Source organism: Varroa jacobsoni, unplaced genomic scaffold (genome assembly GCF_002532875.2).
Source record: "Varroa jacobsoni isolate VJ856 unplaced genomic scaffold, vjacob_1.0 scaffold_1129, whole genome shotgun sequence".
Taxonomy (NCBI): domain Eukaryota; kingdom Metazoa; phylum Arthropoda; class Arachnida; order Mesostigmata; family Varroidae; genus Varroa; species Varroa jacobsoni.
In genome coordinates, this window is record NW_019214031.1 from 443,003 (window position 1) to 460,950 (window position 17,948).

The 17,948-nt window shown below is 39.0% G+C and overlaps 2 protein-coding genes and 1 long non-coding RNA gene across 3 annotated transcripts in view; 1 reads left to right on the top strand and 2 right to left on the bottom strand.

Moving 5' to 3' along the window:
• The window catches only part of LOC111266928 (prolactin-releasing peptide receptor), a 102,937-nt gene extending 99,608 nt beyond the window's left edge, over positions 1 to 3,329 (bottom strand). The window contains exon 1 of the mRNA XM_086971136.1: positions 3,236 to 3,329. The gene's annotated coding sequence lies outside the window, so the exon portion shown is untranslated. The remainder of the gene's footprint in view (positions 1 to 3,235) is intronic.
• LOC147752618 (uncharacterized) overlaps positions 1 to 3,452 on the bottom strand; it is a 23,802-nt gene extending 20,350 nt beyond the window's left edge. The window contains exon 1 of the long non-coding RNA XR_015313601.1: positions 3,323 to 3,452. This is a non-coding gene — a long non-coding RNA (uncharacterized LOC147752618). The remainder of the gene's footprint in view (positions 1 to 3,322) is intronic.
• The window catches only part of LOC111266927 (uncharacterized), a 19,325-nt gene extending 2,086 nt beyond the window's left edge, over positions 1 to 17,239 (top strand). The window contains exons 2-5 of the mRNA XM_022844788.2: positions 597 to 868; positions 6,310 to 6,469; positions 15,130 to 15,294; positions 15,704 to 17,239. Of these exons, the coding sequence (XP_022700523.1) occupies positions 597 to 868; positions 6,310 to 6,469; positions 15,130 to 15,294; positions 15,704 to 16,617 (1,511 nt within the window). The 3' untranslated portion in view covers positions 16,618 to 17,239. The remainder of the gene's footprint in view (positions 1 to 596; positions 869 to 6,309; positions 6,470 to 15,129; positions 15,295 to 15,703) is intronic.
• The last annotated feature ends 709 nt before the right edge of the window (positions 17,240 to 17,948 follow it).

A 17,948-nucleotide genomic window follows, 5' to 3' on the forward strand; every position in this document is an offset into this window, starting at 1 on the left:
GGTAGCGGTTTTTGGTATACTATACAATCTGTTGGTGAAATATCAGATAAGTCCGACAAGGCCCAACCCGACCGGACCTTCTAGTCGAGGCAAATGCAATGCCGTGGCTTGATGTGCAAAAGAATGTACGTTCGCTTTGATACTGTCTTTGATACTTGAAAAAAAAAAAAAAAACGTGTTATTAGTACGAAAAAATTTGCACCAAGATTAGTGCAGAATACGGCAATTGCAATGAGTCGACTTTGTGGACGCCAATATATGAACTACACGACGTTTCTAAATTTACAACGCTTCCATTACTGAAACAACTAAATAATGTCGAAAGTATTTTAATGCTTTAACTTAATCTTAACGACATCTGCTTAACGACAAACTCGAACATAATAACTTACTAATAGGCAATGTTTTATACTTATGAAACTAAGTGGCTTCGTTCTCCAAGCACTCGCAGTTACTGTGACGATATCAAAAAAAAACAGTTCTCACAAGTTACCCAAAATCGTACGCGATTTCGAATGCTAGTATTACATACAAAATAGCGTAGAACTTTTTTTTACTAGCCTTTCTAATCCTTTCAACTGACTTTATTTCTTTAGTCTATTTGGAGAACTGTACGGAAACATCACAGCCCGTTGTGAACGTTTTTCTGCACAAAGATCGCCCAAACAACATCTACAGGGTTAACCTCTTCGAAAAGTTTCCGGAGAAACAAGTGCCGCGATGTCGAACCAGCGTCTATGCACAGGTCGTTGAATTCTACGAAGCATGGCATAAAAGAAGACTGACACCGCACCTCAGAAACTACAAGGTTATGGCGACTCTCGAAGATATCAATATGCCTCTGCAATGTGATAAAGTATACAGCCTGGTGAGTTGAAATCCACCACTCGTTCGAGGGTTAGTTTCAGTGCAAGTCTTGGTTGTACTCTCGGGCGATGCTTTCTAGATTATGATCTTATGAGAACCGTTAAAGTATTGCTTGTAAAAGTAAAGCTTGGGATAAAGTTGCGGTTACAACGAAAAGTCTACGGTTCACTCATAACAATACTTTCAGGTCTAAACTACGCCAGTAGAAACAATCAGTCTAATTGGAATACATTAACTGGAGAAGCAACTTTCTATAACAACAAAAAAAAAAAAAAAAGTAGACGACATTTATTCGACTAGGAAAAGATCCGATAGGTGCACAAGGAAGACGGACTAAATCCCGATATCTGCCTATTTATCCTATATTTCGTTATTTTTTGGGATGAGGACCTTCCTCATAGTTAATTTTCTAAGATTGCGTCCAAAACAAAACTATATTTCACCGAACTTTTGCGCATACGTAAAGTGATATCTTTGACGTTTGTTACGTTTATTCAGTATGGCTACCACCCACCATTAGGTATTACCGCTTTAATTCCGAATCCGAAACGGTACACCGAATTATTTCGAACTGACTCGCAAATGGGCGAGTGATATCGAGATAACATTGGACTGTCGTTCGATGCGTAGTGCTCTAGCGGATCGAAATCCGGGCTGTACTGCAGATCCTCAAGTGATTAACTCTGCGTTAACCGACTGGTGTTAAAAGGTGTAAAATTTTTTTTACACAGCAGCTTGTGCAACGACGTGCAAGTGAACTTCGTTGGTAATACGTTCCCCTTTTTTGGTGGCATGACGTCGTCTTCACTACACGAAGCGCTAAGAACATCAACATTGGCCGGAAGATTGCTTGCAATCTTGCACAATGCAGACGTATCGTTAGCAAGGCAGTGATAATGTTAGCGCTTGATTTTTCCACCGAGAATAAGGACGCTCTGATTCTAGCAAAATCAAAGACTACCTGTAGTTTTGTTCTTAAGAAACGAGCTAGACAAACGAAGACTTTGATTCTGTTGCACTCATATGGCATATATCTAACTTTTTTTTATCATATAATGTGTCTCTTTGTGGATAATCTGTGATACGGCTGCCGTACTTCTATGAAGCTTCTTCGGCGTGACTGAAACTAAACGATCGTCAGAACTGCACTTTTAAACGGCATCGATGGACTCTCAAGTTTACACTGGTTATTTGTCTGTCGTGCATCATTTGCTGCGGTATTCTGCCACCGCATATTGATTTGCGATGTCTTATATGGGTCATTTGACGTAACCAAAAAACGTATAGTCTCGGCGTGGGTTCATCCACCTCAAAGAGTTTGGATAAAAGCTATTCTGCAGTTCGACTCACTAATGATACATTTTTTGCTATTTTTTCTTTACCTTCCGTGAAACGAGTATTCATCCATTTGCATTAGTTTTGAGTTAACGCATCTTTGAAGCCAGACAGAATTGTCTTAGAAATGTTCTCTGTTACTTTGGCCACTTAATATACAGTCGTTGGCGATCTAAATAAAAACCATCCAGAAATTTCACAGACTGTCGAGTTTAATCAAAGATAGCTTCGCACTCCAATTAAATATCTGCGTGTGGTCTTTTTCATGTGAACACTGCCTCCCTCTGCTTTCTAATACGGTTCTGTCGCAAGTATGCTGCCGAAACTGTTATAGAAGAAAAAGCATTCACTGAGTCAGTATTTTGGCCCTTTACCCCCTAGTGCTCCCAACGCACTTTCACCCAATCACCGTCATGCCTGCATTTTGGGCCCACACTTAGAGCACTGAGTTCTTGGGTCCTGAGTCGTTCGTCATTTCTTGTCTAGCCCTCTTAGCATATTCTTAGCATTAGGCCACACATTTTCGATCGGATTCATGTCACGTGAATTTCCAGGCCACGACAAAATACTATACTCACGGCTCAACACGATAAGCGGTGAACATTCCAAAGGCCCACTTTCCCCTATAGCAAGCTGGCTTTCCATACACGAAAACGTACTTCTCATCCGGGAGCCATTACTGTTTCTGGGGCAGCATTGTCTAAATTATGTTTTACCATAATTCCACTGATGGAACGTGGAGCTTATGCGTTATGGAAAGAAAGCACGACCCACGTTATTCTTTCGCTTGAATTCTTGACCTGGTGGATTATACAGGACTCATGAGTTCGTTCCCTAAAGCATTGAGCGTTACTACGTAAATACGATTCATCTAAGAACGAACCCTATCCCACTTTGGAAGTGTTCATTTTATTTGAAACACACACGTTTGTGTGAAGAGTTCAGCCGAAATTTTTAGGTGGTTTATGATACTGTTTGCTTTTATATAGCATCGGAGAGTGCTTATGTATACAGTGACTCTGTACTGTGTTACCTTTTAATGCAGATGAGAAATTACTACGAATTGATCTTTTTTTTTAGTGCGTTTAAAATGGCCCTATCTCTTCGTGATATTGCGCACCGGTTTCAATGTTATTAATGACAAGGGCATCTTTATCTTCACGGTCGCCTTGTTTGTATGAGTTTAGCTGTTGCTGTTCTTCCGTGAGGTCTTCTTGCAATCGCTCATTCGTATGTAATTGCAAAAACATTCAACTTTTCACAAAAATTCACTTTAACATAACCTATGATTGCAGCACTGCCATTAACGTCGAACAGACGGAAGTAACCATAGTTGCTATATTACATCTCAAATAATTTGTGTCTTCCCTAGGCTGACAGATGTTGTCATGGATGGCCATTGCACGACACCTCTTTATGAGTACGTTCTTTTTCAAAGTTGTTTAAAAGTGCCCGTCTAACAGCGGTGCCGTTACATGGACTATCATTGCAAAGCAGAGGGAGGCAGCTTTCCCATAAGCACGTAGATACTGCACGTAAGTACAGAAATGTTTTTGATACAACTTGACAATGTGTGAAATTCCTAAGTGGCCGTATTTTATTGGCGAACGATTGTATATAGTACGTTACGTACGGATTGGCGCGCCCAAATTGGAGAGAGTGTCGTCACAACGGACATGCATTCATTCACCACTGGTGACAAAAACAGAATAGGGAACTCAGCGAACAGCAGGGCGTTGTTTTTGAAATATAACCAATGATCAGCTATCATCTATTCTCTTTCCACTAAACAAACCCCTACTAGCGTTCAAAACTTTTTATATTGCCCCAAATCGATGACCTATGCTACTGCCGGTTCTCATGCGGCTTTGGAACGTTTATATCTGAAGAGCTTGGAAATTTATCACGACGGCTCGGAACGTCATTTCTTACTGAAAAAAATGAATGGCCATTTTAGAAGAAAGACTGTCAATTGCCGATTGAGTCCTCCAGATGAGGCGCAACGTTTAATCGTTTTGAAACCTTTTTCGCCTTGCCGGCCAAAACTTAGTTATGTTGGGATTTCTTGTATATTGCGTATTTAAGCAGCACTTGTTAAAGTCTGCCAATGTCGCCCGAGGCCGGGTTACTCTTCCACGTTAATTGTGATTTTAAGAAGGAATATTCTGAAAACGACTAGTTAGTACTTTAGGTACCGAATTGAAGCCGCAATCAAGTTAGTTATATTTATTATTACCTTAATTTAAATATCTCATTTTTGTTTATTTTAATTAAAACAACAAAGCTTGAAAAAATGTTTAACCGTCTCGACAAAGGCTCTAACGATTTGTATAGCTTTCTTAAACCTGGACTTGTGGCGGGAAATTATCAAAACTGTCCCCTTTATATTGATTTCTGGTTTCAATTCTTGAGCTGAGCATTTACGTGCGTGTTTTCAAAGTAAAGCTCACTTTTATTTCGAAATAGCTGGATAATCGCAAGGAAATAGCGGGTCAGCGTTAACACAATGATGGCCTAATTACAATGTAGACACGAAGTAATTAGGACAAGATAACAGGATGCATCCTACGAAGTTACACGATGAGCCGTACAAGGTAGTAGAATGCAGGTGGGACCCTTACTCACTAAACCCTGCCGTGTATGTTTGAACATTGGTTCGGAATTTGTTTCGATATTACTTCACCCACCCCAAAACTTGCTGGCGTGGCTAATAGATCTGCTAATTCATGGAACACGTCCTGGTCCATCTTTCCTATTGGATTTACTGCTTCGATAGCCGCGCTGAGTTCCGCAAGATCTTATGTTCCACTCTTTCTACGCGCCCCACCATGTAACAGCATTCCGTGAATTATCGCTTAGCTGCTCATCAAATTCCATTCTTCAGGTCCTCCTAGGCCAGCTAGATTTCCCGTCGTTTCCCCCGTTTGGTTGATCAATTGCCTCGTCCTCCTTAGATCTTACTTTCCATTTTAATCAATATATTTCTGGCCAGTAGATGACCTCGATGCCACAGTTTAACCGTGTCTTAGATGTACCGAGCAAAGTTGCGGATACCGATGCTCACAGCTACGTGAGCTTTCTTTCAGCATTCAGTTACAGATAAGCCATCAAAATGTGTTTGGCATAATCTTCGGTACCGCTGTTACGGTAGGCGAAGGTGCGTTATTTATTCAGTGAAAATCCTAATGTAAAAATTTCCTATATAAATTGTCTTGCCCCGTTGAAAATTGAGTCATGTAGATAGCCACTTTCGATCCAGTCAGCGATTGGTTGTTGGAACGAGTACCTTGATCTTTACCACGTAATATTGACTTTTACTCCGGTTGCTAACGCCGACAATTATGGTTACATCGCTTAGTTCTTTATGCTATAAGTAGAATTTTCCTACTTCTATATATACGCTACGTTCTTCGTGCGTCAATGTTAAAGTCGCAAGAAATTGTTCTTGCTAATGTAGAAGAGTTTATGGTTCTATACGCTTAGACGTAACGGAGTGTAGTAAATACGTTGGACTTTATAACGGTAGTATCTTTTGGGTACCATTACCACGTTACGTGCCGACGTCAGAGTCGACGTTAACAAAACTGGAGCCTTAAATGGGGTAATGGGGGCCTTAAATGGGAATATTTCGGTCACAATAACTGAATAACTAGAACAAAGTAACGGATTTACTAAAGTGACATGGTTAAATTCGCAAAAGGGGCTTAAAGGATAAACACTGCAAAGTAACGTAATGACTTGAACAATAATGTGGTACGCTGCCGGGACATCTACAATACGAAAATTGCTGTTGGATAGCAACAACAACAACAACAATGACATGAAAAAACAATGAATATACTTGGAGAGTTAGTATAGATACGTAAGGTCAGACAGAGCGGGTTAGCTATGTTTTGGGTCGTTTTATCCGAATCATTAATGTCTGAGTAGTGTTCCATGTGTCCGCATGCATAATATGCATCGCGTGCGAAGAAGGGATATATGAACGGATGAATATTATCGATAAAAAAATCGATGCATTCCGTCCATTTGTTTGTTACAAAACGCAATTCGACGTAAATAGGACTGTATATACATAATAATAATAATGATTTCCAACCTGTGCAGGTGTCGGACGCCCAAAAAAATCATACAACGCTGTGCCAAACTCTTGACAATCAGATTTACAATTACCGGTTCATCCTCTTCTATAGGAGAGATAACCTTACTCTTCTTAGAGACTACTTCATTGATCTCAGCTTAGCGGTCGCTTATCTTCCGCCCAAAGGTGAGTTTAACTTCAAGATATATGACTAATAGGCTGATTTGAAGAATTTTGTTTTCTACGGTATTAGAGTAAATTTGATCATTATTTGCACTTGATATACAGGTATATTTATTCGCAAGTACTTTTTATTGCTATGAAGTGATCGAAAAGAAAAAGGAAAACAATAATTTGTACACCTCCGCCAAATGTAATGAATAATTTATTAAGTGAGATAAATTTCCTCCTTGAGTAGAGAAGGCCATGTAGTCTCTCTCCACGCTCTTTCAATAAATACTACTGCTAGTTGTATTTACTAAAAATAAATCAAACTAACTTTGTTAATTGAATTGTACATATGAGTAGCGACTGATGCCTATGCCATGCCGAGCATGTCTCTTGAACAAACGCGGCAAAAGTTTTTCAAGCTAGCCAGTATAAAACACCTATTGGATCTAATAGAACCTACTTTTTTTGTGCTAAGCAAATTACTCGACTAATTCTACCTAATTGCAACCGATAGCTACCCCTAGTGAATGAACGGAAATTCTTTCTTATCACTTTGAAATGCCCGTTCTTGTACCTCTTTGAAGACAGCGATAGAGTATAGCCCTCAAATTGCCAACCAATCTTCATCGACAGTTCGGTCTATAAAACTTTCAAAAAACATATTCTAGATCAAGCGAGGAGACCACCTCTCGGGCTTCAACGTCCATCCACAGTACTTCAACGGAAAACGTAGCATTTCATTAGCCATAACGAAACCTTTCGACAACCTTGAGCAAGTAATGAGCATTCGATATTTTCTTAGGTATTCTGCCGCGTTTAGACGTAAAGCGTTTGATTTCATAATAATAATAATAATAATAATAGGTGAAGGATTTTATTCGCAAATTTAGAGCAGAAGCTTTCAAATCGATCCGAGCTGTACAACAAGACTTCCAGATGGCTATCTTGATTTAAATGCACTTTATAAGCAGACGATATCGATTTTCTATAAATGAAGCCTAAATGTGTCAGCCACGCTGAGAACTGTTCTAAAGATGTTTATGATTTTTGTATATGACCTTGCTCCGATAAGAAAACACTATGATGAAAAGGAAATATCTGGTAAAAGTCAATTCTGTGCGAAAAGATGTGTGACATAGTTCCTGAAAAAAAGTAGCCTTTTAGGAATTTTTTTTGTAAATAACGGTTGCGAACTCATCAACCGTCTCAATATAACAATCTCTAACAGTTAGCACGAAATTGGACTTCTAATTTTTTATAAGGTTACTATTTTTCGCTCTCAGCCATTAGGCTCTTTTTCCAGGTAACGATTGAAAATTTTAGAGAGATACCCATGTTTTTGCATTTCCCGTTTACTCTCTCGATGAGCTTATGGTCATTTTTAACGTTAGATAGCGGCATAAGCGCAAGCAGGTAACAAATGAGGATACCATTGCGACGTCTTTACTGCAGTGGGGCACTGGATAATCGGAAATACCTGCTACAGGATGACTAGAACAGTATAGCACAGCGTGACGATAACTGGTTTGTCAAAGTAATTGATATCACTCACAGACTTACTGAAGAAATTTGATCGGATTGCCAAAAAACAGGCTGATCAGATGATAAGTGCGGAAGACACAGTAGGTGTTCTGAAATAAAGTAAGTGCTACGAGAAGAATGCGATCCGACGAGAAAAACGGCAACGGCAAAGTGTAAGTGGCCATAGAGTTGGGTCATAGAGCAAATGCAGCGAACTTAGGTTTAGAAGTTCGACTCAGGTCGGATACGGAAGATTATGCCTATGTCTCATACGGCCCATAAAATAGTGGGAAAAAAGGATGAATAAGTGTATGAGCCCGAATGTTGTTTATTTTACGGTGCTGCCTGATACTCAATTGATCGGATGGCAAAAAGCATCTAGTGTTGATAATGATAATCATATTAGAATAAAAACTTGTCACCATATCGATGATGGCGAAATCGATTGTTGGAAAAGCTACAAGGATAATGAATACTGCTTAAAAAATTCACAGTTTACGTTATACATTGGAAAATCGCTTATTTTTTACATTTTCTATTTCCGTTTTCGTGAACGTCTCATTATCTTACGCCGCTTTTTTCACGCTATTTCCTATAGGGTAGAGCTAAATCACAAAGTGACCTATTTAGAATGCTGCAAACTACTATCATATTTTGACAATATTATGACGGACTCTGTTCAGATTAGTTGGTAAGCTCCTCGTTTACCAATAGATATACAGTATCGTCCTTTGTATGGCCCGTTTAAACCAATACACGCGATAGGGATATACCGAACAGACAGTTGATGCTAATACAGGTAGTCATCGAACGAGTTGATCTGGCATCAATTATTATACTGGCCACATGGAACATTGTATAATACGGCACCGATGATTCCCAATCTGTCCAACTCATATCTGCCAATTTACTAGTCACGACAATAACCTGCATCGGCGTTCCGCCATATTGTAGAAACACGTAGCGTTCTTGAGTTATTCACAGAAGGCTTTTTTTTTTTTACCTTTATGTTAGTCAATGGCATAGTTGTGTAAATGGGCCGATTATGTTTTCTAATTGAATTGTCGAAGTTATTTACAGTACAGTAGAGAGGAAACATTTCAAAGTATAGGTAGCGATCGCAGCGAACGAAAAAGTTATTGATAGATTTGAGTTATTTTATTAAAGCTTAGAGTTCAGCTGCTTCAAAATTAGCCTTCAGGAATACAGTATAAAAATCTCAGGTTTATTAGGTATTCAATTTAGTTCACGTATTATACAAATTAAGGTAGGCTAGTCTATATATATATCGTATATTCAGTTTTATACTGATAATCTAATACTGCGTACACATAAGAAAAGTACAATTGGAATTACGTTTATTAGTAAATTATTCACTGCTAGCAAGATCATCTTTATCTTCCGGGCGCTTTCGTTTATGCCTTGTTTAAAATGAAGGATCTGCAAATTTTTTTGAGAACGACAAACGTTCTAGTCTTCACGATTAGGTGAATCATCAGCGAACAGACGCTTAATAACGACTAGACCTTTTTGATAATGTGGGTAGTAAAATCGAAACGAAGCTCTTATTCTAATATAATTGTCATACTTATACTTGTCGAACGTCCTTTAGAACGGGAACGAGCCCGTTAAGAAGTATCGGCCGCGACCTCACAGGGACTTACTGCATGGTCGCTGGAAAGCAGATTTTTTTAGATCGTATTTATGGTAGACAGAGAGTATTTGACGATATTTAAGCAAATTTTTCAAGTATTGCCTACCTAATTTGGGCAGTCGACGAGAATCGTAGACAGGGACTTTATAGCGGCGAATATTTCGATACGGTTATTGTTATGAGAGGCAAACGTACACCAACATCAAGCTCCATATTTAGTTACGTATAGATATACAGGCCAGTCTGATATCGTTAGCACGCAGTGGACGTAACGACACCGCTCTGTGAGATAAGCATAGAAAATCTAATTATCATATATACATATAAATAATATATACGTTATAGCGTAGCTACGCTCGTTCAGCAGGATGTCCTTATTCCGCGGATGATGTTCTCAAGTAGTATTTTAACATCATGATTTGCCGCACACATCTTCTCTTCGCGAGTGCGTCGACCGTACCAAAACCGAATGATGGGTCCGATTATGTCAGAGCTAAACTATTGGCTGACTACAAGGCCAAGCCATTCAGTTTCGTTCGGATGAGATGTCAGAGAAAATAATTTATGTCCGAATTTTTTTTCCCGCAATAGATTTCGGGCTGAAAAATTGGCCCTATGGTCGACAGCGCTGCATGCTGGCGAAGCTAACAGGCGAGCGAATCCGTAGCGCAACTGGGGATTGCCATTCCGGTTATGGCTTAAAAATCGCGACCTTTACCTACAAGCTTTGCCTGTTGATGCTCTCTCTAGGAATAGAGACGACGACCGGTGTTTTCACTTTCTCCGATCCGTCTCTGGAAGCAAGTGTCATGGCTTTCCGGTCATCCGAACCTCAGATCGCTCGAACTAACAGGTCGTAGATACTGATTTGTGCGGCTGCAATAGATTCCATGGTCTTTCAGACAATGGCCCGGAACAAATCGAATTCGAGCCTAAATAACAGCCCATTCGTTAGGCCATTTTTCTTAACCGTAAAAGGACAGCTTCGGTTTTATTTAGAAAAACATCAGGCCCGTTTTTAAATGTTTATACTTATATATATATACAAATAGCACTTAGCACGACAATCCGCCGGGCTTTGCTTCATGTAAAGGTAAATTTGTGTGCACTTGCGTCCTCTCCAATGGGATACGTATTCAATTTGTCGCCTGCTGTCTGTCTCTTACATATAATATAATATATTATGCCTGATGGTGCCACTGTTGAGGCATTGTCTGGTCGATTCTCTCTCTGGAAGGCCGATGATGTGGCTGGTACGATATTGGTTAGGTCTATAGTGTGTGTATTTGACAAGCGCCCAATATAGCAGTCATTTACTCTTAGCTGGTTCGACTGTCTTCTAGTCCTAGGAACTGAGAAGCGATTTGAGAACCTATTGATATCGGTATTTCTGTTTAGTCTTTCAATTCTCTCCAAGCGTACTCTAGGATGTATGATTTGGGGGGGCTGTTACTCTAATAATTTAGAAGCGGATTACCAATTGTTCTATTGAATCTTGAGATTCATCATTAGCATTTCCAAATACATTTTTACGGCACCTATCCGGATCTATTAGAGGTTAGACAGCGTACTATTAGTCGTATAATACCCCTATGGGGTAGGCCATATTGTAAAGGACATATTTTTTGAAGTTCAATGTTCATTTCTAGGAATCGCTTTCCTCCGTCATGATGTGATGACTTGGAGTAACGCTTATTTGAACGTAATTATTTTAACATCGTTTATAACTTATCTCTTTGGCAGCGTGAATAAGGGTTAAGCAACATGTAGGTATTATCATATATTATAGTACTATAATAGTACCTATATAATACATATAGGTATAAAAGAATTTTTCCCTATCAGGTTTTAAATTCAAAATCCGAGTACTGCTTTCCGGCCACTTCTAAAACCAAGTTGCTGTTCAAGAACTTTGTTAATGACTCTTCGATGTTATGTAGGTTTGTAGTATGACAGATACCGAAGTACATGCCCGTAATGGGGACGAGTTTAACGCGTTTAATTAAAATTGAATGTGTTTTTTAGGGTTACCGACGAAGGATTATTTTATTTAAACGTTCCCATTTTTCAAATCTTGATAAATGTATTCTGTACAGTAGTTTCGTCTCCATAACCTCTGAGGGATAATTGATTGTCTGCTCTTCAAAAGTGATTTCCCTTATTCCTCTGCTATCTTTAAAGGGATTTTAACGACTTGAAATACCGGTATATGATACACACATAAACAGTGTAAAGAAGTCATTTGCATTACCATTGCTATCGTTGCTATAAGTTAGTCAACAAAAAAAAACAAAGGGAAACATCGAGTAGATTCTCAACTTGATCTGAATCAACCTTCGGTTTTTCTCGTAATTATCGAATCCATGGTATATATATATATATCTGTTATACACGATGTCTATGTTTAATACAAGTTCATGATAAGTCGTTAAAACGGATTTCGTTATTCCATCCTGAGCAAAGCTTCCAAACGTTTTGTTCCGTCGTCTCTGCTACATGCATCGGAGAGATAAGCAGATCTGAACAGTAGCAAGGGTCAAACATCTGGCCAATAAATTTCAAAGGATAGGAAGAACACCGTGCTATTATGATAGAAAGAAGCGAACATATTGTGAATAAGTACCCTCTGGGGTTTTTTGTTGTGCTGCTCGGAAGATTACTACTGCTACAAGTCTCGATGAATGGATAAACACTGATTACTGATTTGGTGGCTCACACCGCTTTTGCGAATACCCTATAATACTTATTAATTGTAATGACGACTAGACAAAAAGGACTCCTCTCACCGGCCAATTTACTTACCTTTTAAGCTGTTAATCATTATTGTTAAGTCATCAACATGCCAAAATAGTGTCGAATTGTGATGTTTTATAAACGTGCTATTCGACCCACCCATAAATCATAGCGAACGCCTCAAAGCAAAGGGGGAAAATGGGGACCCGATAAAAAAAAGACTATGTATTAAAAATCCATTCATCTCTTAAATAATAAAACAGAAGTTGTATATAGTTATATTGTTTTTATTCTTTATTAGAACTATATTATTTAGTAATGTTAATTATTCGGTTATTTATTATTTGTTCAAAAGTGGTTCACTCATTTGTGATTCTTAGATATTATAATTTTAAAAAATCAAAACCTCAAAAATTCTGTTGAGAGGACTGATGGAGTCCTCAATCTGTGCCAAAGTGGGACGAACTTTGGCTAACCCCTCGCCTTTGATATTAAAAAAAAGTCAATACTTTTTTAAATGAAAACTTCATGAAGTAGTAGGTAGAAGTTTCTACTTCGGAAGAGGAGCAAAGTTGTCCAATGTTTCTACGTGGGAGTACCGTCATCTTATACACACTTGATTTTCCGAAGCCACATGCAAACCGCTGCATGTGACTTTGGAAAAGTATTATGAAGACTGCTACATGTTAGAGCCGGAAATTTTGACCAAAAAAAAACTAGCCCAAAAGAACCATAAAAATGTGACGATATATACCTAAAGTTGTCGTTTGTTTTATTCGAAATTTCAAGGTTAATCCTTTGAAAAGTACATGTACATACACAATGATCTCAGGCCGATATCCTATATGATAAAGCTATGAAATTTCATTATTGCAATACGCCTCAAAGCAATTTCAGTATGAACCTTGTAATCAGTCGTCTTTAATTCTTTTAAAAAGTCTTTACTGGTTATGCAAACGTCAATCAGAAAAACCACCGCGACCCACAGTTTAAAAGTGTTTCCATTTGTATCTGAGATAGATTATACATGCGAGACCGACCGCCTGAGAAATACGAAGCAATGAAGGTGGCGTCCTATAGCCGCGTCTCTTAAAAAAACGAGACACTTAAGAGAGAAATATACTAGGGTACAGACTGCAGCGAAATCACAACTCAATACTGTGTTGAGTGAAATGTTCGTTTCTTGACAAGAGGGAACCACCCGCACGCCAAAAATATAAAAAAAAATTAAGTTTTTACGTTAATTGCAAACGGTGACGCCGATGGCTGCTTGTTGTATAAATAAATGGGACCTCATTTTGAAACAGCTCTAGAATGATGGCGTTAGTTAAAGGCTCACCGTCATCCATTGTAATCATCAGACATTGCCCCGTCAGATTACTCTACTTTCGAAATGTTGACAACTTCCTAGTAGAAAAACATTCGAATCTCGGCATGTCAAAATTGCCCTTTTGAAACTTCATAAATTCTCATACTCTAGACTACTACTTGGGAACCCAAATTCTTGAGAATCGATTAAATATAAACTACCGCACTTTATTCTTTCATTATTTGCTTGCTAATTAATTAGATGAACGTGGTGGTCTAAGTTCGAGCCTAGGCATAAACATACCTTGTTTCATGCTGGAAGTCAGTCGTCTAAGGGAATGACGTAAAACAGCCCAAAGGTTGATAGCAATCACTTATTTCAGTAGTTAAATAAACAGCAAAGCGGGCCCGAAGTAAAGGTCGCGGTACATCCAGCCTAATTTTACTAGTGAACCTAGGTCTGCGTGTTTAGTCACACCACAGAGGTTCAGTCGGCCTAAAACACACCCTAGAAAACTCCGACTAATTTATCGTGAATCGATGGAGTTCCTTTTTGGGTCATCCTGGAGGATGAAACTTATCTTTCACTATAGAGCGTAACATTAATTTGATTAACATACCAAAACCCAACTGAAAGCGGCCTCTTTCGTTCTGTCGACAGCTAAAAACAACGATACATCGCCGACTGCTGACGGCCGTTAGCATCATCCGTGTTTACCTATCGTCAAATATATAGTATATCGAAATGTTTATATATATATATATATATTACCAACGAGATTTGTCTTCTAAAGTTGGCGACCCAAATTAACTTTAGCGAGTAAAGAATGGTACCTAAATTGTGTTGAAATGAAATAATTTCGGCGAAAAAAATTCTGTTTCGTAACGGGAACGCATAAGAAGCTGTCTTTAAAAATATTATGGAGGAAGCTATTAGGTATTTGTATTCATCAGTGTTGTTGACCGTTATTTTGGCGTTATCTCTAATATAAGTATATAAAGCTCTTTACCTACAAACAAGAAAAAGTAGCATAATTTCGTATTGGTTGCGCTTTAATACAGAAGCACGATTCGGCAAAAATTTTATGAAACTATGGTCAAGGGTTGTCTTCGAAGAAGAGATATTTTAAAAACGGGAGACCTCTGTTCATCTCCTATTTTTCGTTTTTCTTACTAGAGCTGATAAATATTTATTCTGCTAAATCCAATAGATTTGTAACCATCCGCTTTACTAGAAGTACTTAATAAATGTGATTCATGATTTTATGTTTGTTGACGTTAAGCGTAATATCGGTTTCGTCAAACACGAATCCATTAAGTCATACTTAGCAAGCCTCTATTGTCTACGAGCGAGTTTTTACTATTAAGCCTATTTAGACGAAATTATACTACGGTGTTTACATATGCACGACAAAGTGATATTAAAGGTAATATTGGCTTTTATTCAAACCCATTACAGATGAGGAGGACAGCACCGATCGAGGTTGTCCATCTGATGCATTTTTCCAGTGCGAAACTGACAGACTATGTATCCCTTCACGATTTTGGTGTGATCAAGTCTCACACTGTTCAGACAACAGCGACGAAGGAAACTGCGATCTGCTCAGACAAGACACTGATACCGGTTATTACCCTATTTACCTTTGCTGCTTATGGAATAACGTATCTCGTTTGCAACTAATACATTTTACTTATTTTACTAAATAATGTTATGAATCTTCTATTGTTGCCAATTGGCACATCATCTATTCTGTACTGTTTTATTGATCACACAGTTGATTTAGTTTAGCACACAAACAATTTCCTATGAAGATTGTCCATATAATTTCAAGATCGAATTTCTCACTTGTATAGTCTATCTGCTCCACTTGAAATGTCTTGTCAATAAGGAGAACGATTTCTTGGCTATTTCATTATTGCAGCGTAGACTTTGTCTTGATATACTACCGTATTTTTAATTAACGTCTCGTTCCATTGGCCACAAAAGGAAAAATCAATTACATTCGGCTTCACGTTTTTCTCACGCGTTTCAGACGCATCCACTGAGGGGTCAACTGTCTACTCAAGTTCCCATTTAGCAGTTCCCACCGTTAACATAACGACAATGAGTATTTCAAAGGAATCGGAAAGGACATCAGCAGAGGTCAATCATAAAGATGACACTGACGACAACGTAAATGACACCTCTTCAACAGAAGGTGTTTCGGTATCGACTCAGACTGAAATAGCGATTGAGACAACAGAAACAATCATCTACGAGACAACGGCACTTAATACCTTCCTGCAACGGGAAGTGACAACGGTACTAGAAGATAATACCGATAATTCGCTGTGGCAAAAAGGCTCAACAACAACCACGCCTATCACAATAGAAGCTATTGCGAATGTGCTGCCTACTACAACAGAAAGGCAAAGTCTATTCACGTTCGAAAATGCTATGACTTATGAGAAACCCATACATGGAAGAGATGCCCCGCGCTACATCTCGATTGCACCATCATCATTGGACAGTTATGAGGAATATGATAGTGAACCTGTTGCCACTGCGCCCACTGCTACTACCCCTGCTACGCCATGGGCAGCTTCTGCTAGCTCAAGTAGCCGGGCAACGAGTTTAAGTAGCACCGTCGCGCCCCATGGTTCCAGTGCTTTACATACGAGCTCCACTCGCGGCAACATAATCAACACTGCAAAAATTGATAATTATCCAGAAAATTATGTTCCATACCACCTGAAGCCTCGGAGCGATTCGCACGCCGATATTATTCTTTCAACCAAAGGAGCTAAATCGACTACAGCTAAACCGAATCCAGCACCGTATCCTTTCGGACCACGAAGCGACCGCCTAGATTCTCGGAACTCTTCTTCTCATTCACAAACAGCTTCGATCGTAATATTGGCAGTCGGCGTTAGACTTGCACTCGGCGTTCAATGCTACCTACGATAAACCCCATGGCCAGCTTCATAGTTAGTTTGTGTTAGCAAGGTCGCCTCGGCCAAAGATACGACATCGTTCAAATCACGAACTAAAGAACTACCGTAGTTAAAGGGAGCAAGTTACATAGCCGTGTTAACGCTCTGTGTATTCTTCTAATTCTAGTGTTACGTCTTAAGCAAAGCTTGTTTTTTGTTTTGTCTTTTAAAAAAACTCTAACATAAGACTTTTTTCTGTTTCAAATATATTATGTATTTACTAAATTATTATTAGTGTTAGAAAGCATTGTTGTGTAAAATTCATGAAAGCCAAAAATAGGTGTATATCTTATGACCCGTATTGAGTAACCGACAGAAAGAAGCAATCCCAACGCAGAAAACCAAACAACACACGAGTCAGCTACGTGACAAAACTTAAGTCTACGCCCAAAATCAGACCCCTCTTCTCCCCGCGAATCTCAGCCGTAAATTGTGACTCAAAAGTTTGCCTGAACAATGCTCATAGAACCTATGCCTGCCTGTGTTGCAAGATAAGCACCGTTACTTAGACAATCCCAGTTAAAGCAATCGTCTTTTCGATACTAATATGACCATTGTCAAAGCCGAAAAATAAACGTACGATTTACATATTTAAACCGTGCAAGTTTTTTTTGTCTGTTTTACTAAGCACGGTTTGTACGATTGCTAATGCCCCCTGTTACCGAAATAACATGTCAGACCTAATTCTCACCAATGAAATAGAATGTTTTTCCTTTTTGGAGAAAATCTATGTTGTCTATATTTTTGCATTTGCTTCCGCGCTCCGGATAGAAGATCTCGGGCATTCTGGAAACAGGGTACGGTTCAAAGTATACATTCGGTAGAAAAAGGCAACGAAAAAGGTACAGGTCATCTTTAGCTGGCATGTGTTGAAACTGCTTAAGAAACAAGAGCTGCTCGCTCTCTCAAAGCAAAGCGTCGCCCCGCTCCACTCAGACGTTGACACACGAACAAATCTGTCGTAACGCCGTCCTGCGTTCTTCTCTCGGCATATAACATCGACTGTGGGTTTTTTTCGCCATAACGTATGTTCCTGCAGGCTCGATGACTTTCCGTACCCATGGGCCCATCATTAATATCATTATTGGTAATAATATTCAACTTGGTTTGTTTATATCTGTTGATGCACACTCAGCGTTCCTTGATCCCTCCTATTTGTATGTATCTGCATGCTTATAGGCAACTCTTGACGATTCGGCCTGTACATTTACATCTTGTCTCGCTAAATGCGCTCGTATTTGTTTACTCGGCGCTGATCGTCGGAACCGCTTTGGCCTTCGAGCTTTTATACTGAATGCGCGGTCG